General features: G+C 46.0%; 2 protein-coding genes across 2 annotated transcripts in view; one reads left to right on the top strand and one right to left on the bottom strand.

The window, feature by feature from the left end:
• The window catches only part of LYRM7 (LYR motif containing 7), a 107,528-nt gene extending 85,760 nt beyond the window's left edge, over positions 1-21,768 (bottom strand). The window contains exons 1-2 of the mRNA XM_086961123.1: positions 21,386-21,768; positions 3,319-3,391 (exon numbers count right to left, since the gene is read on the bottom strand). Of these exons, the coding sequence (XP_086817249.1) occupies positions 3,319-3,391; positions 21,386-21,403 (91 nt within the window). The 5' untranslated portion in view covers positions 21,404-21,768. The remainder of the gene's footprint in view (positions 1-3,318; positions 3,392-21,385) is intronic.
• Positions 21,769-21,847: 79 nt separating this feature from the next.
• LOC147727064 (adenosine 5'-monophosphoramidase HINT1-like) overlaps positions 21,848-23,500 on the top strand; it is a 46,315-nt gene continuing 44,662 nt past the window's right edge. Inside the window, exon 1 of the mRNA XM_086963044.1 lies at positions 21,848-22,038. Coding sequence (XP_086819170.1) covers positions 21,928-22,038 — 111 coding nt within the window. The 5' untranslated portion in view covers positions 21,848-21,927. The remainder of the gene's footprint in view (positions 22,039-23,500) is intronic.

Below are 23,500 nucleotides of genomic sequence, written 5' to 3'. Positions count from 1 at the left end.
TCTTTCAGTTTTCCCAAAAATTTAGTTTTACAAAACCATGACAAAACGAGCATTGATCAAGCCAAAAGACAGACAAGCAGTGGCAGACTCAAAGGCCTTGTTAATGCTAATGCTTGCCTGATGCAGCGTCTCGCCAGCCTTCTGTAACAACAAGCACTGGCGTTGCCAATAGGTCTCGCAGTAGGAAAGTAGGAGCTATTACAATTGCAAATAACAATGCCTTTTATTTTTGTTTTCATTTTAAAAACATAAAGGGCTTTGTCATTTACAAAACCAATAGCTCCAACTTTCCTACTGCGAGACCTATTGGCAACGCCAGTGCTTGTTTTAAAATGTCACCAGTAAAGTGAGCAGCCACAGCGTGATAGTCCGGCGCACCGAAGCTTCACAGTTAACTTCATTGCACCGCGAACTAAGAGATCAGTGCGTACTTTGCTATAGCAAACAAACTGTGTTATGTCATTTTAAAGAGGAGACTTAACTGCACTGTTTTGCGGGGCGCTGCGCAGCCGGCCGGCCGCCCGCTGCAATCGATGATTCTCATGCCCCCTCTTGCAGCACTGCGCTGGGCAGCCAATGGGGGCATGAGAGAGAGTCCCAATATCCTGTCTGCACAAGTTTCAATCCCCCGCAGCTTTCTGCCTACTTCTTTGGAGTCCGGACGTGACGGCACTCTACACCGGCACATCCTGCTTATTATCCCGGCCTCCATGGTGCCACGCCGGTGATTGGCAGACAGTACTATCGTCTGCTGAGAGGGCAGGCAGCCCCTCCCTCCCCCTGCAGTGTGTGATGACTAAGCCGCTATGCCCCGAGCCGCCGGCGCCGCATTCAATGAACACAGCAGGAAGCCTGGGCAGCGCAGATTTATTTATTTTATTTATTTATTTTGAAAGTTTTATATAGCGCGGACAAGATCCTTGCAGATATCAGAGCGCTTTACAAAGAGAAGTACATGAGGGAGCATGGTTAAACAGATAAATCAATAAGTACAAATTGGTGGCGACTAAGCCCAAACATGAGTACAAAGTAGTGCAGCTAAGTGGTTACAAAGCTAAACATGTGAGTAATAGACAGTTAATACACATAATCAAAAGGGTCAAACATGTAGTATGGATCGGTGCAGAGTACTAACAGTGATCAAGATAGTAGTTCAGGTGTATTTAGCCATGAGGATAGCTTTTACTTCCTTTCTAAAGAGTGTGGTAGAAGAGATAAGCCTGGTTTCGGTCGGGAGAGAGTTCCAGATCCTAGGCGCCATTCCAGAGAAGGAGCGCTTATATGTTTTTTCCTTCCGGAATCTTTGAGGTTTCAACAGAAGATTGTTTGTGCCTCTGGTGTTTCTAGCTCCTCCAGAGATTGTCAGTTTCTGAGCGAGGTATCCGGGTGAGTTTAGATGTACCGCCTTGTGTGTCATGCAGGCGATTTTCAGATGTATTCTAGCTTCAAATGGCAGCCAGTTCAGGGATATCAAGTCAGGGGTAATATGGGAGTGTTTTTTTGACCCAGTGATGAGTCTCGCTGCAGCGTTTAGAGAAGCTCTTAGGGGTGCGGTTGTAGTTAGGGGGAGTCCGCAGAGGGCGGTGCTGCCGTATTCAATTCGAGGGATGACTAGTGCTTGTACTGCCGTTTGGAAGTCTTTGGCTGGGAGGTAGGGTTTAAGTTTCCTCAGAGTATTGATCTGGAAGTTTGCTCCCTTTGTTGCCTTGCTGATATGTTGCTGCATGTTCAGATTGGTGTCGAGTGTTATGCCTAGGGATTTTGCTGAGTCCACGATGGTGGGTTGGACATTGAGTGCAGTTAGGTCTTTAAGCCAACTTTGAGTGGTGGAGACCTTCGCTGGAGGTGAGATCAGAAGGTACTCTGTTTTCAGGGCATTGAGTTTGAGATGATTGTCGGCCAGCCAGGATTGGGTGCTTCTGATCGTTGAGTTCAGGAGCACAATGTCCTTGGGGGACTGTAATTTGATATAAAGTTGGGTGTCATCTGCGTACATGTGAAAGTGTACATTGGATGCTTGTAGCAAGGTAGTGAGCGGTTCCATGACTAAGTTGAACAGAGTTGGGGATAGAGAGGATCCTTGGGGGACACCTAGCGTTACGGGTATTGGCGAGGACATCAGGTTGTTGCTCTTGAATTTCTGCGACCTGTTGTGAAGAAAGGAGGTGAACCACTTGAGAACAGTTCCAGATAAGCCCATTCTTGTGTTTAGAAGCTCTAGTAGCTTCTCATGTTTAACAGTATCAAATGCTGAGGAGAGATCAAGGAGGATGAGGAGGCAGGTGTCGTTTTGGTCTAGCATTTGAAGTGCGTCGTCAATTATGTGAGTCATAGCCGTTTCTGTACTGTGCCCTGCTCGGAAGCCTGACTGGTGCGGGTTGAGGAGATCAAATTGTTCAATGTGTTTAGTCAATTGTAGTTGTACGCATTTTTCCAGCAGTTTGGCGAGAGTGGGAATATTGGTGATGGGACGGTAATTGTTGAGATCAGAGGGGTCGGCTGTAGGTTTCTTTAGGAGAGGTGTGACCTGACCAACTTTTAGTGAGTCAGGTATGCTTCCTTGTTGGAGAGAGCTGTTGATAATTTTAGTTGGGAAGTCTTTGTCAAATAAAGAGCTGGCTATTCTACAATAACAGAAAACGCAACAATTCTAAGGGTACAATGGCCTTGTCATCCTCAGTTAACCCCGAGTCTAAGTAGTAGCACAGCACGATTCACAAAGAAAGAACAGGCATAGTATATAGGGCAAAGCTGGAAGAGTGCCTGACCTCCACAGACACACACAGTGAATGAAATGAAATGAAATGAAAATTAGGTTTATATAGCGCTGCAGTTGCCCTGAGGCGTCCAGGCGCTGGTGAACAGTGAACAGGTACAGCACATACAGCAGCATTTTAAGTCTCTCTCTCTCCTTTTGTGTGATGTAATACTGTACAATAGGTAAAAAAGATTTAACTCTCCTGCAAGCGTTCTAACCTGCTCCCTTTTTCTAAAATGATTTTCCAAAAACATTTTACATCACAAAGCACTAGCAGTATACCTTCTTATTAGAGAGCCCATGACACAGTACCTGGTACCCTCTCCTACTTTACAGAGACTAGGTTAAACCTTCTGAGCAGCACCCCACTTACATTGGTAACGCCTAAAATTTTCTTTAAAGATATCCCAAAAATATCTTCTGTGCATAGACGTGATGATAAAATGTATATCCTCTGGATCTGTGAAAAAACTGGCACATTGGTCGTTTCGCCTTCCATCTTTTAGTACAAGCTGGCATAGCTCTTGCAACTCTTGCTGAAGGAACTGTAATTCACTTACCTTCTAATGCTCTGTCATCATTCATAAAAACCTGCTGCCGTGTCCTGTGTAACAATTTAAAAAGTCGCAAGACCTGAGGAAAAACAGTAAAACAAAGCAACCATGTGAATATATCTTGGCTGTTAACTGATTTTCGCGTTGTCTTAATTATATAGATTTGACAGATTAAAGAGAAACAAATAAATTATATTCATTGAAAGCATGGTGATAGTTTAGAGCTGTTAATGATTACAGAAATGCTTTTCATTATACATCTGGTATGTTCATCCTGCACTAGACAGACATCACTGCAACTGCCCATAATACCAGATAGTGAAGAAGGACCCAGTCGTTACACTCTCAAACCTCCCATTGCCACCTTTTGCATTATTAGAAAACTTGTTATTCCGGACTCATCCTCGGTACAAAAAACGCGGGTATTTTTTTCAAGAACATGCAATAAGTGTCACATACAAATGTAAACATTATATAAGGCCCACAATTTAATTATAAAATGAGTTTAGTTTTTGTGCCTTTATTACTGTTCCACTTTAGAGATTATAATACACTTTTGTGTATTATCATATTTCTTGTCCAAGCCGCAGTATTACGGGTTTCCTTTACTAGAGCAGAACCACAAAATTGAACTTACAAGATGATACGCCTTCGCCGTGGTATTATAGCCTTTATCAGTGCCCACAGAGAAGATGAGAAGCTCCAGAGAAAACAAAAAAACTAAAAATGTTGCTGAAACCACCCTAAAAATAAAATACTACGGGAGTCATTAGGATTGCGGTTTTTCTGCATCCTCCGGGCCGGCGGAAGTGTCCGCTGGCCCGGAGGATGCGGAAAAACCGCTGCGGAGCCTTCAAAGACCCCCTGCCATATTAGGATGGTTGGGAGGTCAGGAAGACCGTCCGCCGCGGTCGCCTTACGACCGCGGCGGTAAAGCTCTAATATGGGGCGGTGTCTAACAGACACCGCCAGCCATATTAGGATGGTGGTAAACAGATGCCTTTCCGCGGTGGCTTCTCCGCCGTGGAAAGGCATACGGTGATTTCTTTGGGGGCCCGTTGCGGACCCCCAGGGTGACGGGGGTGGGGGGTGCACATGGGGGGGGGTACATATGGTACCTCCCTGCATTTGCGTGCACGAAGCAGCAGGCAAATGCGAAGCATGCATATTTCACCTTGCGGCGGGTGCTGCTTCAAGCAGCACCCGCCGCAATGTTAAATATTAAGGATGTGACCGCCAGGGTGGCGGTCACATCCTAATTGCACTGGAGGGACCGCCGCTGCCCCTGCGGACGGTCCCTCCTCCTCTGGGGTGGCGGACGGACGCAGGTCCGTCCGCCATCCTAATGAGCACCTAAGTTCTGTATAAGTCTTTTCAGTTATTAGGGACCGAATACCGCTGAAATCTTCCTAACCCCAAAGATCCTCTCAGTAAACTCTCGAAACAACAACTCGGATAAAGCAACACAACAATAATTAACCTACTCAAATAATATTTTACAGAATAATAAAACATGACAGGGAAACAGTTCAGTGATAAAGAACTCGCCTTTGCAATTCAATGGCCTTTTACTAGACCGAATTGTCTAGTTTGGCATAATAACTTTTTTTTTTTTAATTAAAAAAACCATTGAAACCAGATTTTCCCTTCCTCACCCTAGTTAGGGAAAACTGAAGAGTTTCCCCCCGGATCCTGGCTTTTAATGTATCCCAAACTATTTTGAGGGTGGTGCTACCCAAATTTTCACTAAGGAGCATTTCTAGCCAAGATCTCATGCGAGTTAAATATTCATCCTTTACCAATAAGGCCCGCTAAAAATTCCATTGACTGCATTTTCTAAGGGGGGCTCCCTCTTTAATTACCAAGACTAAAAGGTTATGATCAGACATGACCCGGGGGAAAATCTCAATCTCGCTGTCTTGAATTAAATCATGTGAGACAAAGAAAAAGTCAAGACGGGCATGAGACTGATGGGGTGAAGAGAAAAAGGTAAAACCATGTTTGGTTGGCCTCTTGTTCTGCTACACATCTAACAAAGTGTAATCTTTGCAGATATTCTTAAGAGACCGGAATACCCTGGGCTTCCTACCATGATGTTTGTATTGCTCCTCGCATGACTAGCAAGTAGACAAATTAATGTTTAGATCTCCACATAAGGCTATGGGAGCAGGCCAGGAAACGAGTTCATTATTCAACCACTCATATAGCCCAGCGTCATCAAGAATTGGCCCATATAAGGGATGCATCTTATTTGAGAGGGTGCCACCGGGATGCTACCATTTATCATACTATCTGGGATTCCCCATCCCTGCGTCCCCTATGGGAGGGGGCTACCACATGCTTACAAGACGCACTAAATAAACAGATTCACATCACTCCATCATTGGGGCTCCTTAATATTTGGGAACCATCAGACCTCATTGAAGCAGAACAACAATTGGTTAGATTGGGTTATATGCTGGTGAAGAGAGCTATTTCAATGAAGTGGGGGGGGGCGGGCAGCCGTCGATAAACTCATAGGCGGCTGAGCTAGATAAATGTGTGGTGGCGGAAAAAGAAGTATTCAAAATCAGAGGATGCCCCAAGAAATGGGACAGAAAGTGGAGAGGGTGGAATGCATATTGTGGAAACCTATGTGTATCTCCGACTGTAGAAATGGAAATGGCTAGAGAAAAGCATCTTATGCTAGACACGATATGATGACTGTCTATGTTCTGTACTTAATGTTTTAATGTCGAATTATCTAAGATTTACACATGTGATGATTGGAACTTTCTTATCAATAAACAAACTAGTAAAAAAAAAAAGATTTTGCCCATATAAGGAGCATAGTGTAAAGCTACAGGCATTTGACCAAAATTCCAGCAGAGCCCACCTCCCCAGACTATCAGTAAAACTATGTGAAAAACACTGAACACCATCTTCTTTAGCAAAGACTGCTACCCCACAACTCTGCATGCTTGGACAAGTGCCCACAACCAATTTGAAACCCAGAGTGTCCAACAGAGACAACTGTGCTCCCTCTACGTGAGTCTCTTGGAGACATACTATATCCACTTTTAACGCTTGCAGTTCCAAGGCTACACTGGCTCCTTTCTCCTTGTCATTAAGGCTACAAATATTCACTGCGCCAACTCTTAATCTTCTCATTGGCCCAGCTTCCTAACTTCTCTAATACATATCTCATGATTATAGACTTTCCATTAGCCGCCCCATAAAATCTTCCAGTCCTTAGTTTCTCTACTCGACTTGTGTTTTCTTATATCCCAAAACCCTCCTGTGTAGTGTCGTCTCCATCCCCCCATTCAGCCCCGCTCTCGTAACCCCCTTCCCCCTACCAAATAAGCAAACAGGCAAGAAGCCTGAATAATGGTGCCTATGCAAGAGCACATTTCCGGATGCTCCCAACCCGCGACTCACTCCGAGTAACAAACAAACAAAGAGAAAGAAAAGCAAGGATGAAAAAGGAAAAAAAATACAAAGGAAAAGATAAGGGAAAAAAGGCCTTCGCCCAAAAAAAAAAACCCTTGCCAACCAGAACATATAAAGACTACGTTATACTTGAAGGCCCACAATAATTACCATCTAGCGGGCGGTAAAACCAGATCGTTTCAACTGAGGACAAGGAATAAATTGAACATATTATATTTTGCCCACTGCTTCACCACCACCACCATTTTCTTTGAAATACTCCTGAGTGCCAAATTCGGAGGCAAATTGTCTTGACTGCCCTTTATATGTCACTTTTAGGCAAGCAGGATTTAGGACATAGACTTCCGCTCCAAGCTGCTGAAAAGGGTTGAACAATTGTCACATCCGCCATCGCCTCTCTACGGTGGCATAGGCAAAGTCAGGTCTAGCAAAAAGGGAGATATCCTCAAAATCCTTCTTTGCAATGGGACGTGCTTGGCCATAAATATCTTGCCAAAAAACAAAAAATTACCAAAATATACCAAGATCGCCCTGGGTCTATCGGAGTCATTGGATCAAGATTTCTTCATCATTAGGGGGAACCTGTGGGCTCGTTGGATCTCTATGCTCCAGCCCCAATTAGTTTTCTCCAGGAAGGCAGCCTTGGAAAGAGACATAATGAATGTACATACGTCCAGACCTGAGGACTCTGAAATTGTTGCGCCGCTGTCTATTTTCGTACTCCTCAAGCTTCCAGAGGACATCAACCATTGTTGCTAACTGTGAAGCTTCTTGCAGTTTCAAAGTCTTAACCTTGGATTCCAGATGCTCAGTGCATTCTTCCACGATGGTCAGTCTGCCGGCAATATCTGAGCAAGTTTTATTAATTTATTTCACAGTCCCATGCAGTTTTTTCGTGGCGAGCCTCGCCTGTCGACTGGAGCTCCTGGCTTCATCTTGAACTTGCCTGACTGTTTGCAATATTGTCCTCCAAAGATCCCTCTACCAAGGAAGATTACGGATGCATACCTGCTGGTTCCATAATGCCTTCTTCTGAGGGTCTTTCGGGTTCCTCCCCGAAGAACGCCATCTAAGAAGCAGAATAATTCCACTGCAGACTGCCCATAGAACCATCCACACTGCTGCCTTTAGAGGTGTCTCTGCCTTATTATATGCCCCTTTAGCCCTGGAAGAAGATACATTAATAACAGCTACACAACAGGGGGGAGATAGCCAAGAAGCACATATTGGGGTCATCATCGCTAAAACAATCAAAAACAATGCAATGGTTTTGCCTTTGTTAAAGTTAGAGCTATTGGCATTGCTCTTGACATTATTTTTATTTATGTTTTTTTAACATAAATAAATGGCATTGTCATTTACAATGCCACTAGCTTTATCTATCGCAAATGACACACAAACACACACAGAGCCCCCCCACACACACCCCCCACACAGAGCCCCCCACACACACAGCCACATAGAGCCACCCACGCACACAGCTACACAGAGCCCCCCACACACACAGCCACACAAAGCTTCCTACACACACAGCCACACAGAGCCCTCCACACACACCCACACAGCACAAGCAGGCAACAGGGGCACACAGAGGCACAAGCAGGCAACAGGGGCACACAGAGGCACAAGCAGACAACAGGGGCACACAGAGGCACAAGCAGGCAACAGGGGCACGCGCAACAGGGGCACGAAAACGGAGGCACAAGCAGGCAACAGGGGCACGAAAACGGAGGCACAAGCAGGCAACAGGGGCACACGGAGGCACAAGCAGGCAACAGGGGCACACGGAGGCACAAGCAGGCAACAGGGGCACACGGAGGCACAAGCAGGCAACAGGGGCACACGGAGGCACAAGCAGGCAACAGGGGCACACGGAAGCACAAGCAGGCAACAGGGGCACGAAAACAGGCACAAGCAGGCAACAGGGGCACGAAAACAGGCACAAGCAGGCAACAGGGGCACGAAAACAGGCACAAGCAGGCAACAGGGGCACGAAAACTGAGGCACAAGCAGGCAACAGGGGCACAAGAAGGCACCAGCAGGTAACAGGGGCACACGGAGGCACCAGCAGGCAACAGGGGCACACAGAGGCACAAGCAGACAACAGGGGCACACAGAGGCACAAGCAGGCAACAGGGGCACGCGCAACAGGGGCACGAAAACGGAGGCACAAGCAGGCAACAGGGGCACACGGAGGCACAAGCAGGCAACAGGGGCACACGGAGGCACAAGCAGGCAACAGGGGCACACGGAGGCACAAGCAGGCAACAGGGGCACACGGAGGCACAAGCAGGCAACAGGGGCACACGGAAGCACAAGCAGGCAACAGGGGCACGAAAACAGGCACAAGCAGGCAACAGGGGCACGAAAACAGGCACAAGCAGGCAACAGGGGCACGAAAACAGGCACAAGCAGGCAACAGGGGCACGAAAACTGAGGCACAAGCAGGCAACAGGGGCACAAGAAGGCACCAGCAGGTAACAGGGGCACACGGAGGCACCAGCAGGCAACAGGGGCACACGGAGGCACAAGCAGGCAACAGGGGCACACGGAGGCACAAGCAGGCAACAGGGGCACACGGAGGCACAAGCAGGCAACAGGGGCACACGGAGGCACAAGCAGGCAACAGGGGCAAACGGAGGCACAAGCAGGCAACAGGGGCACACGGAGGCACAAGCAGGCAACAGGGGCACACAGAGGCACAAGCAGGCAACAGGGGCACACAGAGGCACAAGCAGGCAACAGGGGCACACAGAGGCACAAGCAGGCAACATGGGCACACGGAGGCACAAGCAGGCAACAGGGTCATGAAAACAAGCACAAGCAGGCAAAAGGGGCACAAGCATGAATTGTAATTTAGACGGGGCTGAAGTGGAGAACGGTCAGTAGGGAAGTAGTGCGGTTGGTGCAGTGGTACCAGGCCGAAAGGTGAGAGGGGCTGTCTGCACCCCAGTTTGGACAATTTCCACTACCTAACAGGGATTGGTGGGAGGGGGGGCGTACTTCTTGCTTGCTTTAGGGCTGTTACTTCGGGGACGCAGTGCACGCTGCTGCCTGCTGCCGCCGGGACACGACAACAGGCAGGGAGAGGACAGGCTGGGAGAGGGCAGGGAGGAGACAGGCTGGGAGAGGGCAGGCTGGGAGAGGGAGGGGACAAGCTGGGAGAGGGCAGGCTGGGAGAGGGCAGGGAGGGGACAGGCTGGGAGAGGGCAGGTTGGGAGAGGGCAGGCTGGAAGTGGACAGGCTGGGAAAGGGCAGGCTGGGAAAGGGCAGGCTGGAAGTGGACAGGCTGGGAAAGGGCAGGGAGAGAACAGGCTGCGAGTGGGCAGGCTGCGAGAGGACAGGCTGCGAGAGGACAGGCTGGGAAAGGGCAGGGAGGGGACAGGCTGGGAGAGAACAGGCTGGGAGTGGACAGGCCGCGAGAGGGCAGGCTGCGAGAGGGCAGGCTGGGAAAGGGCAGGGAGGGGACAGGCTGGGAGTGGACAGGCTGGGAGTGGACAGGCCGCGAGAGGGCAGGCTGCGAGAGGGCAGGCTGCGAGAGGGCAGGCTGCGAGAGGGCAGGCTGGGAGAGTGCAGCAAACAGCTGGCCTGGGAAAACAGCACAGGGATCCTTGAAACCAACGCCAGTACTTCATAACTGTAACCAGTCCCTATAAGACCAGGGAAGCAGTGCTTGGATCCCTGAAACCAGAGGCAATTCTCTGTGTCTGAAGCCTGTCCGGTAGCTCTAAAAAATATATTCCTTCCATTTTTTCCATTATTGGATCCCACATTTACTCCTGTATGGATTGTTTGGAACTGTAGTCGCATACCGCCTATAACCCACGTACTGTAGATCACCTGCTTTGTCAGTCAGTCCTTGTTTTTTGGAGAAAAAAAATTAGGAGGACCTGGCAGCTTCCCCGGCAATAACATTTTGCCCAAACTATCGTAAAACAAAACCAGCTTTGACAAACTCAAAAAGATGTCTGCCAACGCCAGACCTACTTGCTTTTCCAGTCCCTGTTACCCCTGCTGCTGACCTCATTAACCCTTGACCCGGGGTTAGCAGTGGCGCTGCCATGCCCGGGTCTGGGGCAGAGGGCAAGCTGGGCAGGACAACCCTGACTGACGTCTATGATTCTATGTAGCTCTGTAATGCCTTCTGAGTGAGACCAGCCCTTCTCACGCATATTTATCATGATTAAATATTATGGGATGGCCGCGATATTTGCTTAAAGTAAATTGAACAACCGCGGTGCTCTTTTTAGATAATTTTGAGTGCGTCCTGTTTTGAATGGCTTAGTGAGCTTACCCGGGTCTGATCGCTTTAGTAGATGAGGGGGACAAGTGACACACGCAGTACCTACCGCTTGATGCTGTGTCACTGATGGCTGGCTCAAGCCACCTATTTGTCATCGCCATCTGCAGGATCGCGTGCTAATCCTAGCTGATAAAAGAGTTCTATTATTAGCATGACAAAGAAATCGCATCATCTTTAAAAAAAATATATCAGGTCCATCTCGGTTGGCTCGGTGAAAGAAACACAGTAAATCTGCGCGTGCTATGGCGCCCTCCAGTGGCAGTAAGGTAGATATTATTTTATGAAAACTACAGATTTTCAAAATAATTTCTGTATTTTTTTTAACAGAAAGGGGCCTGTTTTTCTATCTCACTTGTAGAACGAAGTCTGCGAGATAGTTGTCAGTTAGTTGTTTTGGGGAACGCACAGACATAATTGTAATCGTGTAATGGAGAAAGGGTAGAGAATTGCTGTCCAGGCTTTGGAATGAACTTGGACAGCTATTACTGAGGAGGGGGAGCTCCGAAACCAGGTACAGATGCCAGAATTATTTCCAAGACCTGGCTTTAAGATTCTGCATTTGGGAAGGGCATGGAAAATCATTCACAATGCCAACTATGGTCATTTTGTGGAAACCTTAACTTGCAGCCAGTTTCTTGTCCGATATGAGAGAAAAAACATTCAGCATTCTATTCGCAGCAGTGAACGCCTATGGAATTTCCGTTCACAGCTTTGTTGTAGATTTACCCCAACAACGTGGTGGTACAGCACAAAACCGCTGGGGAGCCAGTGGCATTGAATCAGCATTTACATTTCATGGAGTTACTTGGGCAATAATGTACCTTGAATTACTTAACCATAATAGGCAAATCCCCTCTCGCCCCCATCAGCTCCTCCGCTTATGACGAGAGAATACCTAGCCTCCTTTCACCTTAGAGGCACCAGAACAACCTTCGGGGAAGAAGAGTCACGCCCCCCCCCCCTCAGATTTTTCTCCAATGATGATCAAGCATCCTACTCCTCTGATCTTACCATTCCCACTGAGGAAAAACACCTCCTAGATTTCAACCTGTGAGGAAGAGGGGAAACCCTTACCGCCTCAATTCTGCAACTTTGAGGTTCCTCATACCCAGTGACTGACATACAGTGGACTGAGGTCCACACATACACGATCCATGCCTAGACGACCCCTCTCGGAGTCCATCATCCCGCCCCGAGTCCCTTCAGCCTCCTTGTCACTCGTCCAACACTCACCCCAGCTCTGCGCCTCCTATTCACCCTCCTCTCCGCCTGCAGCACCCAGCCTATTACTCCCGGCTCGCAGCAATTCTCTTGCCCATCCCCGAATTACCATAATCCTTCACCCTATACATTTTCCCAAATCCCCACTTTAGCCACTTAACTTGGACATTCACTCCCTGCCTGCTCTTCAGCACACTCACTCACCCCTGTACCGTTCAGCACTCAACCCCTTTCCGCTGCCCCCATCCTTTCAAACTTTCCCCTCCCAGCCCCCAAACGCGGTCTCTCATCACCTCCACAGATGCCATCCCATACACTCACTCCGCGGCCCCCGGTGTCGGACACTCACTCCGTGCTTGGCCTCCTCCTCCGCCTTCTTCCTCTGCAGGCCCCGGTCCGCCAGGGTCATCAGGTAGGCCCACACCTCGCTCCTCGGCCGGGGGGCACGAGCGGGCCCTGAGGGGCCTGGAGCGGCCCGGGAGAGGTCCAGGCGGAGCCACTGTGTCCCGGTCGCCTCCATGGAGCTGTGTCCAGGCTCAGCCTCTATCGGCCCAATGAAGAGAGTTAAAATGACAAAACGGATTTAAGAGAGGAGGCACGCCGTTCCAGGCATGGGGTCTTCTCTTACCTTTCTGGACAACCGTAGAAGAGGTTTCGTCAACAAGGTTAGCGTGGCCTGGATTGATAGTTTTTTTTACAGTTCTCACAACAGTAATGCCAGCGGCTATCCAGAGTATAGGTCAAACTAGGATGAGGCCTTGACACGGAGGGAAATAAGTTCTGTTCAGAACTGCTAACGAAGGCGGGCATCAGGAAAGAAGCGGGAGGGGGCGGGAAAGGGGGAGGAGAGAGCTGACGACGGCCGGCCGGAGCAGAAGGCGGGCACCAGGAAACAAGCGGGAGGGGGCGGGAAAGGAGAGGCCGGAGCAGGAAGGCGGGCATCAGGAAAGAGGCGGGAGGGGGCGGGAAAGGGGGAGGAGAGAGCTGACGACGGCCGGCCGGAGCAGAAGGCGGGCACCAGGAAACAAGCGGGAGGGGGCGGGAAAGGGGGAGGAGAGACGCTGACGACGGCCGGCCGGAGCACGAAGGCGGGCACCAGGAAACAAGCGGGAGGGGGCGGGAAAGGGGGAGGAGAGGCCGGAGCAGGAAGGCGGGCATCAGGAAACAAGCGGGAGGGGGCGGGAAAGGGGGAGGAGAGACGCTGACGACGGCCGGCCGGAGCACGAAGGCGGGCACCAGGAAACAAGCGGGAGGGGGCGGGAAAGGGGGAGGAGAGGCCGGAGCAGGAAGGCGGGCATCAGGAAACAAGCGGGAGGGGGCGGGAAAGGGGGAGGAGAGACGCTGACGACGGCCGGAGCAGGAAGGCGGGTGCCGGCAATGCCGGACCAGATTCGGGGGCGTTCCCAGCTTTCGGCTGACGTCGCGTGACGTCGGCAAAAGCCAAAGAATCTCGGGAACGCCCCCGAATCTGGTCCGGCATTGACGGAAAGGCCCCTCGTCCAATGGCTAGGCTCCATTTATGGAGCCAGCCAATAAATGACGAGGGCCGACCCAAACCCACACTACAGTACTCATTAGGTTTTCGCCTGCGCGAAAAAGCTGCGCAGAGCGCAGCTTTCGCCAGGCAAAACCTAATGATATAGCAATAAAGAAGACAGCAGCAACATTTCTAGTTCATAGAGAGCAGGCATATGAATATGGGGAACAAGTTGGGCATGTACTAGCCATATGTACCAGGCAAAAGATTGGCCAGAATGAAGTTAAGGAGATCAGGGATCCAGACTTGGGCATGATTTCTGAGCCAGCAGGTATAAGATCAGCATTTAAAAGATTCTACCAGAAGTTGTATCTGGAAACTGGTACGGGGGATCAGGATGACATGCCTAATTATTTAGATACAAGTGCAATTATAAAATTTGAGGAAGAAAAAAAGGCTGGTTTGGAAGGGGCCCCTCAGTGGGAAGAGATTCTAATTGCTATCACCTCTTTGGTGACCGGGAAAGCTGCTGGCAAAGAAGGCATTCCAACAGAATTTTATAGAACATTTGCCTCAGAACTTAGGGACTGTTTTATCAGACTGTTTAAACATATCTTTGAAGGCAATAAACCTCCTCCTTCATGGTCTCAAGCAAAGATGGTGGTCTTCCCAAAAAAGAACAAATCTATGAAGGAGCTCGGGTCCTATAGGCCGATTAAGCTTATAAATGGGGACACCAAAATGTATTCTAAAATATTAGATTCCCGCTTGTCCCCTCTTATTAATAAAGTAGTAAGTGGCCGGCAACACAGATTTATACCTGAGAAAAGCACTAGGGACCACATTAGGAGAGAAATAACACTGTACGATGCCGCACAGGTAGCAGGAGACCCTATGGCCTTAATTCCGTTAAACACCGGAAATGTGTTTGATAGGGTCTCCTGGGTCTACCTGTGGAAAGTGCTCATACAAGTAAATATAGAGCTCCGGATTCAGGCAAGCACTTAAGGCGTTATACTATAAACCTGAGGCCAGGGTATTTGTTGCGGGGGAACTCTAAGAGCCATTCGCAATTTCAAGAGAGAGGAGGCAGGGCTGTCCCTGCTCCCCACTGTTGTTCTCTCTTCATATTGATCCCTTTATACGTAGGCTAGAGTCCAATGTAAGGATTTCGCCTATGACATATAATGGGTGGGATACCAAAACGCTCGCCTATGCGGACGACATTGCCCTAATCACACCTGAGCCTGCTATCGCAATTGTGGAAATAGAGAAAGAAGCAAGGGAATTTGGACGTTTCTCGGGCTACTACCTGAATAGGGATAAAACTATAATCCTGGTAAATAGCTTGCTACCTTGGCATGATTTGTGGGTAGCAACGAGGGCGACATACCCAGAGATTGTTATTACGCAGGATGTAGATTATTTTTTTGGGGATAACTTTGAGCAGTTGATGGAAAAATCTAAGAAAGACCTGCAGAGGTTGAACAATTTGCACCTATCTTTTGCCGGTGGATGCAATGTTACTAAAATGATTTTGTTTTGCAAGATTCTTTATTTTTTTGGTCTTTTCCGCAAGGGATAGGAGATATGTGGTTTAAAAAGTTGAATGAAATAATCTCCCAATTCGTGCGGGTTTATGCTAAACCTAGATGTGCTATAAAATTTCGAAGGCTCCCAAAGACCGTGGAGGGTGGGGACTTTCAAATTTAAAGTTAGACTATTGGGCTACAGTTTTACAAAATATTGGCGCTCTTCTTCTAGAGAAAACCTTGGGGCCATCTGGTGCTGACTGTTCTCTCTCACCGTTTGAGTTATTGATAGGTGAAGGGGCATGGGGGAACCTAGTGAGGCAAATCGAATTGAGCTATTTCAAGCGTGTACACTTTAAGACTTTACGGAACGCGTTTGAGATCTGGTCCACAGTTTGTAAGTGGATGGGTCTGGGGCAACTCAATTTTTATACTCATCTGAATAACAATTTGAATCTCCCAGGAATATATGTCACGGTGGCTTAATATTGGCTTAAATAAAGTGGGCCGTTTTTTCACCTGTAGAGGGATAAAATTATTTCAAGAGATTGGAGAAGAATTTGAACTTAGTCATAAGGACTTTTTCAAGTAAGGGATTTTCTTTTACACAGGGATTTCAGCAGTATAATTTGGTGGATGCTCTGTTGGCCGAAAGTAAACCCTCAATAGGGATCATATCTTCCCTTCTTAACAGATAATGAAGGATGACTTGGATAAGCACTCACAGAGATGGCAAGAACAACTGATCATCTCAGACGTCTGCTTTCGGGAATCCTTTTCTCTCGCTCAGACATCATTCATATCAGCAAAACCTTATGTACAATATTATAAAACATATTTCAATTTATGCTATACCCCCAATAGGATTATCAAATGGAGGGATGGTAAAGGCACCTGTTGCCCTAGATGTTAACTTAGGGGTGCTGACATTAAGCATATCTTTGCTACCTGTTTGTCCTTATCGCTCATTAAGACCCAAATTACTGAATTTTTATCACTCAAATTGAATATTCAGGTAGAGAGTTGATCTTCACCGTCATTACTATTTTTCGTCTATGTATTGCCTCTGCTTGGCTTGATAGTAATCCACTAGTGTTCCAACAATGGCTAGCCAGGGTGTTGGCTGTTTGTAACATAGAGAAGGCTATTTATCTAAAGAAGGGGAGTCGTAACAAAAGGAAGGGACTGAGGATGTGGGGCCCACTACTAGACTGGGTTGATACGAGGGGTTCTTGAGGATTGGCACAATGGCCTTTAATCTGGGGTTTATATAAGCACTTCGGTAGTTTACCTGTCCCTAACGGGCTTTTGCCTATATTTTTCTGTGATTTCTTTCTGTCCCTCTGGGTATTAATTGTATGAATTTGATTGAATATGATATATGTATAGCATTACGGATGGATATGTAATTGTGTAGCGGGGTGGGTGGGTGTCTTAGTTGGGTAAAAATGTTGGTATTATCATGTTTTCTATCATGTATTAAGAGTTTGCAATCAATAATAAAAAAATATTTAAAAGAAAAGAAAACCGAATTTTCCAAACAGACTTTTCACTCACAATTAGGCATTCACGGGACACATGAGGGGTCCTAGGCCATTGACCTAAATTAAGAATTCATCAGTCCCACATAATGAAGATCGTTCATGGGATTGAAATTTTTTATTTAGTCCAACACTAGTCTTGTGAAACTATTATTAGTCTGTCCTTGTTGACCTAATCCCTGCAAAATTCAGTCAATATTAATTTCTGTCTTCTCAGGAGGTATAGTAGCTACAACTTCAGCAAAAGAGATCACTGTATCCACAGCAGTTATAATTCCACTAGGACCAGGTAAAGCTGGTAATGCATGCCCAGGCAGAGCACTTGGACTGGAGAGTGCTGTTATCTCCTGTGTACTCATGCCTGGTTCTCAAGCACCCATATCAGGTATGGTGGTCTCTATGTCGGAGCACAGAGGAGGCATAGAATGTAAGAGATCATTTAAGAAATTATCTTTCTTATCTGAATCAATTCTGTCGCTTTTTTGATTTTGGTTTTTGGAGTGATCAATTTTCTTTTTGTCTGATTTATTAACTATTGCAGGAAATACCTTGAAATGTATCTTTTCTCAATGCATTTTTCTGAATTCCCCACATGGATCCTACCCACTCACTCAGTGTCTCCTAAACTGCTTCTTGATTTTCTTTTCTCCTTCTCTAAGGTCACTCAATCCCATTCATTTAATGCTTCAAATTGAGTAGGTCTAGGTTGTGACTTCCTCTCATTTATTGTATGTCTCTGGAAATCAAATTTCTGGTATTAAAAGAACCCTCTAGCTAGAGGAAACAAAATGTCCTTGTTGCTAGAAGTGAACATATGCCAATGTTTTAAAAACACACACACACACACCCTCCCATCAAAGATCTGTCATCATTTAAAATGCAGGAGATGGTTTGGGAGGAATCTTCTCATCCTTCATAACCGAAACATAGGAGCTTTAGGCTTTTTTTATAAAGTACTCATTACTTTTACTCAAAGTAATCCCAAGAAATAAAATAAACAAACAATAAAACCAATCCCAGCGTAGCTATAGCAAAGGTAAACCAATCACAGGACAACTTAAAGCAGCAACCAACCAATGACAGCATGACTTGTGACGTATCAATTAGTAATATTGTCTACTCAACCTAAATAAGAGAAGGAAACTAAAGATAGATTAAAACAGTCCTGCAATAGATAGAAATTGAACCAGCATCTGCACTGCACCTATTATTCACAAGATTCACAGTAAGTCAGATTCCCATACAGGGTAGTCCACCGATGACAAAATAAAAAAAAATCACAGCAGTAAAACCACCCAATGAACCACAAATTAAAACACAAAGACCAAAATCTCACATGTAGTATAATTCGATATTCAGCACAAATCTGTACTCTTAAACTACAAATCCCATGATGAATCAGCAATGTGCCAAATTACTCAGCATTCATTCTACCCTAGTAATATTCACCATCCTTTTGCTTGAAAACAGCACTGGAACACGGCAAATAATCCAAATTACAACTCCTGAGATGCAGACCAGAGACAAAAATTATCTCAAAAGAGATACCTTATCTCTTTATCCCACTTCTGACACAAAAACTGTGTGTGCGCACCTGATTTGAAGAGGTCGGGGACAGTGTTAACCTCATAAACCATCAGGTAATGAATCTCTAGAGACAAGATTCCAAACAGCATTCCAAAATACAATCAGTATGTTAGGACAGACTCAAAAAAGTACTTTAAGATTAGAAATGAGGAAAAACGATTAAGGTTTATTAAGATTTATTATGCAGCACAGAAAATAAAAAATGTAAATGCAAGATTGAATCAATAAAAGTACAGAAATTCAATTGCCATGAAGCATCTCAGTTAAAAACAATGAAATAATGGGCAGAAATCCGAAAAATAGACTAAGCCTGAAATTTGCAACAAATCTAAAGAAAATTCCTCAGCATTCCTAAAGAAACCCCAAAAGATCTGGCTCACCTCCAGATTCAAGGGTTTATATAGACATTTTCAGCATAGGAAATCACAGAAACTGTACAGTCAGCATGGGGAGAGCATTATTACAGCAAATCACATTTCATACTTCAAAAAAGTCATATTACCCTGCCATTTTAGCACTAACCCACTACATGAATAGAGATTCACCCCTTCTTATCTAATGTCATCCGGAGATGTCGGAACAAACTAGTTACATACACAACAGGAAACAATTGTGAATGAGAGTAATATAGTGTGCTAGAATGCATAGATTTGGAAATAAGCAAAATGATTTCTCCAGTGAGTTCTTCGAGAATGTCATACACAATAAACAATGCACATTTTGCTGCATGTGGCGTCAGTGAGAAATATGAACACAGAATGAACATCATGATACAATAACCATTTTTACAAAGATGATGATGAGGCCGGAGGCCTACTTTAGAATAAGGCACAAAACTCACTAAACTACATCATAATGATTTTGTTTCAATTGCAATACCTCCATGTCAATAGACATGTATGAATTCAATTGAGCAACAACCAAAATGTATGTGCATTTCATGTTCAAGTGTGGAAAACTTCCACAATGGTATCATAAATCCACTTGCTAATACAAACATTAGAAGCCTTGTGACACTAGTTTTTGGAACCAGATGTTACATATAAAAGGTCTGAAATTCTAAAACTGCTAAATTAATATAAATAAAGACACTTTAAATGCAACTGGGGAGGCTAGTCTTATATGGCCAAAGGTGAGTGAAGCTGTTTTTGAACTTCCTGTTCTTTCTCATGTCAGATTCCTTGTCAACTGCAACCTATCGGCACCATCCGCTGTCACGGTTGGAGTCCCTCAATGATCAAATCTTTCCCCCACCCTCTTCAATCTTTACCTGGAACCGCTTACCGAAGTACTGCGCCCTTCTAATATCTCCTATCATATGTACGCTGATGACACTCAGATATACATCAAAACCTCATCCCTCGAAGAGATCCTCTCCCTGAACGAAGCCTTAAAACTCACTGTCCATTGGCTCGCATCCAGTCAACTCAAACTTAACGCAAAGGAAACGGAATTTCTCCTGACCGCCTCGTCTAACACCAACCCTGAGATTCAATCATGGATTAAGGCTATCACAGCACTGAATTGCCCACCAACCATCGTGGTTTCGGCCAAATCCCTGGGAATCACCCTCGACAGCAATCTGAACATGCGGGACCACATCAATTCAATGGCCAAATCAACCAGTTTCCACTTGAGCTATCTTAGGAAACTAGAAACCCTTCCTCAATACTCTCGACCTAAAAATGGCAATCCAAGCACTTGTCATCTCTAGACTGGAATACGGCTGCTCTACCCTCTCAGGTCTACCCAAGAACTCCCTGGCACCCCTAAACCCCTGCCTGAATGCAGCCACCAGACTACTTACCGGCACGAGGAAATACAAACACATTTCCCCACACTTGAAAGCTCTCAACTGGCTTCCCCTGGAGGCAAGAATACAGCTCAAAGTAGCATGCATCACGCACAAGGCCTTATTTTCTAACTCCCCTGCCTATCCGAGGCAGAAACTTGTGATTTGCAGAGGAATCACAAACTCCTGATCTGCCAGAGACCTCCTGCTCCAACCTGCATGATTTCGGGAAAAAAAACTACAACCGCGCGTTCTCCGGGGCTGCCCCAAGAATATGGAACTCTCTCCCACCGGAGATCAGAAGAATACCCTCGGACTCGCTTCAAAAAGGATGCCAAATCATTCCTCATGAGCAAATATCTAGTTTAAACTTTGCCTCCACCACCACCACAGCCTTGATCTATAGCCATCTATTGCCTCCCTTCAGATTAGCTAGCTCACCCCATCAGAAGCTTGGGGTCTTGCTGCAAACATTGGTTAACGTAATCTGTAAATATGTTATCTCATCTTGATTATTTGGATATTTATTCTGTAAATACGTGTCCTTTCTCACTTATGTACCCTGCACCCTGTCCTCCTTCTTTCGATCTGTAACTGGCTGATGCCTTACATACTCTGTACATGACTATGTTTTCCTGTAAAGCGCTCTGATACCCTAACGGGTCAAGTTTGCGCTCTATAAAACACATAAATAAAAATAAATAAAAAATAGTGATCACCTCCTGTTTAAAGACTTTCAGATGACTTTGGGATAATTGCCTACTGCGCACACAGCCCAGACCAGGAACGCATAGTGGCAGAGAAGTAGGCAAGTTCATACTTGAAAGTGTCACGACTCAAGCAAGCAGCTCTCATTAAGCAGCTCTCATGAGACACGTTCAAGATGGGGTAACCAATAACATTAGTCATAACTGTCAGACGTACAAAATGTTTGCGGAAGTTGGTCTCTGATAGTAAGCATACAGGCAGTGAAGCGATTTTTGTACTTTTTAAAATGCATTTTGTGACAAAAACATCATACTTTTAATAGTCAATGGGCAAACGATTCTGTCCCTCTTTCTATCGCAAAACCTGCGGTAATTAAATCAGGGATGGTAAAGTGTGTTCAGGGTCGAGCAATGCAGGACTCTTTTCCACTTTACCACCATGTCACACTAACTCCGCTCACGCATCTCCTTTATCGCTCACCTTCATTCTACCGTCCATGTGCCCCAAATGTCTTCGGGTCTTCTTGTCCAATGCCACGCCCTCTGTGTAGTCATAGACAGACTCTCTAAGCACTAGACCGAGGGTAAGAAAATACGGCAACTACTGATAGAGCCCTGGTAGGTACCTAGAAGCCTATCTCGGAGTAATAAAAGTGGTACGTGGTCAAACGTTGTCAATGGCATATTGTGGCAGTAGGGCTTAACATACTTATGATGCCTAATATGGCCGCAGCAGTGACCGCTAAAAAATCATTTGAAACAAGACTGCTTCAATTTCTCTTTGTTTTCCGTTGAAGTTTCGCTCCAAAAGACATATAATAACACACGCATAAGGTGCTGCAAAATGATAAATTACACTATTTCAAAATGGCGCCTCCTTTGCTCTTGTGTCCTCTTTCTGTGTTTACCATGGGGCTGGACGTCCGTGGAGTGACAGACAGCACAGCCTCAAATACCAGAGGAGTCTGTGTGCGGGAAAGGGGAAGTGCGCGTGTTGCTGAATTATCGGTGACAGGGAGCAGCATGTGTGACGAGATTAGTAAAGCGCAGGCCGCCCAGCCTGGGGGTGATACAATCTTTGGTAAGATTATCCGCAAGGAGATTCCGGCCAAGATCATACATGAGGATAGTCAGGTGAGGAGACAAGGATCCGTTGGATACAAATACTAGTGGATATATAAACCGCGTAATTGCGTGGTAAATTTCACAACTCTGCAGATTTGTGTATGGGTAGCCCCTGCGGATTTCTGTGGATACGCCCGCCTAATTATCATTTGCAATGTTTTGTGACCGCATTATTCTAGTGGAGACCGGTCTTTGTGAAGTTTGAGTGCCTCGTCCACATTAAATTGTTCAACTGACCGTCCATGGCAGTGATCCAAAAAGCTATTTGCAGTTGTTTCATTGAATGGGAGCACCAGGGTTCTATGCAGTTCCATACTGGGATTCTGGACCATTTATGAAGCTGTGCTGTCAAATATGACGATCGTTTAGAGACTGGAAGTGTACTTTTCGGGTACGTGTGTGTGTGTATATATATATATATATATATATTTTTTTATTGGATACACAACTTGTGGGCAATAACAACCATCTTATTCTGAGTGTTGTTTTTTGAGTACGAAAGCTATACAATTCTCTCCAGTATCGAGGTATCTTCTTAAGATGATGATTGAGCAATACTGTTTTACTTTTACCTGTAGTGCTAAGCATGTTTTAATTTCTCATAGTTTAATCCAAAACAGCACGTCTGTGCAGACGTTGAAATAGATTGTAACTGGTTGCAATCTGTAAACATATTGTTTTTATATATCGACAGCTACTGATGGTATAGATGGTGCTGTATGAAATGGTACTTTGTTCAATGAATATATATGTTGCTGAAGAGAATGTATTTACAACAAGGGGTGGTGAGGGACAGAGTCTCTGAATGAAACAGAATACTCTCACCCAGTCAAGAGATCAGGGCTAGATCCAACACCGTTTTTTAGCTCACTGCACCATCCCAGTTTCAGAACCTGGCTGTATGCAAATTAGTCTGTTCCTGTCCCAGTGCATGATGGAAACAGGGCAAACCAAACTACAAAAGCCAATTCTTACACTGGGAAGGAAACAAGCTACCGGGGACCGGTTTCTGGCATTTCAGCCTCTTCGGCCCGGCTTGCTTGAATCCTGATGGTGCAATGAGCAAGGGACTCACATCTGAGCATACCCTTCCACGCTTAGGGTGGACAAAAATATTTACAACAAGGGGTGGTGAGGGACAGAGTCTCTGAATGAAACAGAATACTCTCACCCAGTCAAGAGATCAGGGCTAGATCCAACACCGTTTTTTAGCTCACTGCACCATCCCAGTTTCAGAACCTGGCTGTATGCAAATTAGTCTGTTCCTGTCCCAGTGCATGATGGAAACAGGGCAAACCAAACTACAAAAGCCAATTCTTACACTGGGAAGGAAACAAGCTACCGGGGACCGGTTTCTGGCATTTCAGCCTCTTCGGCCCGGCTTGCTTGAATCCTGATGGTGCAATGAGCAAGGGACTCACATCTGAGCATACCCTTCCACGCTTAGGGTGGACAAAAATATTTACAACAA

Source organism: Lissotriton vulgaris, chromosome 3_1 (assembly GCF_964263255.1).
Source record: "Lissotriton vulgaris chromosome 3_1, aLisVul1.2, whole genome shotgun sequence".
NCBI classification, from domain to species: Eukaryota; Metazoa; Chordata; class Amphibia; order Caudata; family Salamandridae; genus Lissotriton; species Lissotriton vulgaris.
Note: the sequence above shows the minus strand (reverse complement) of the source record. Positions and strands in the feature narration are given on the sequence as shown.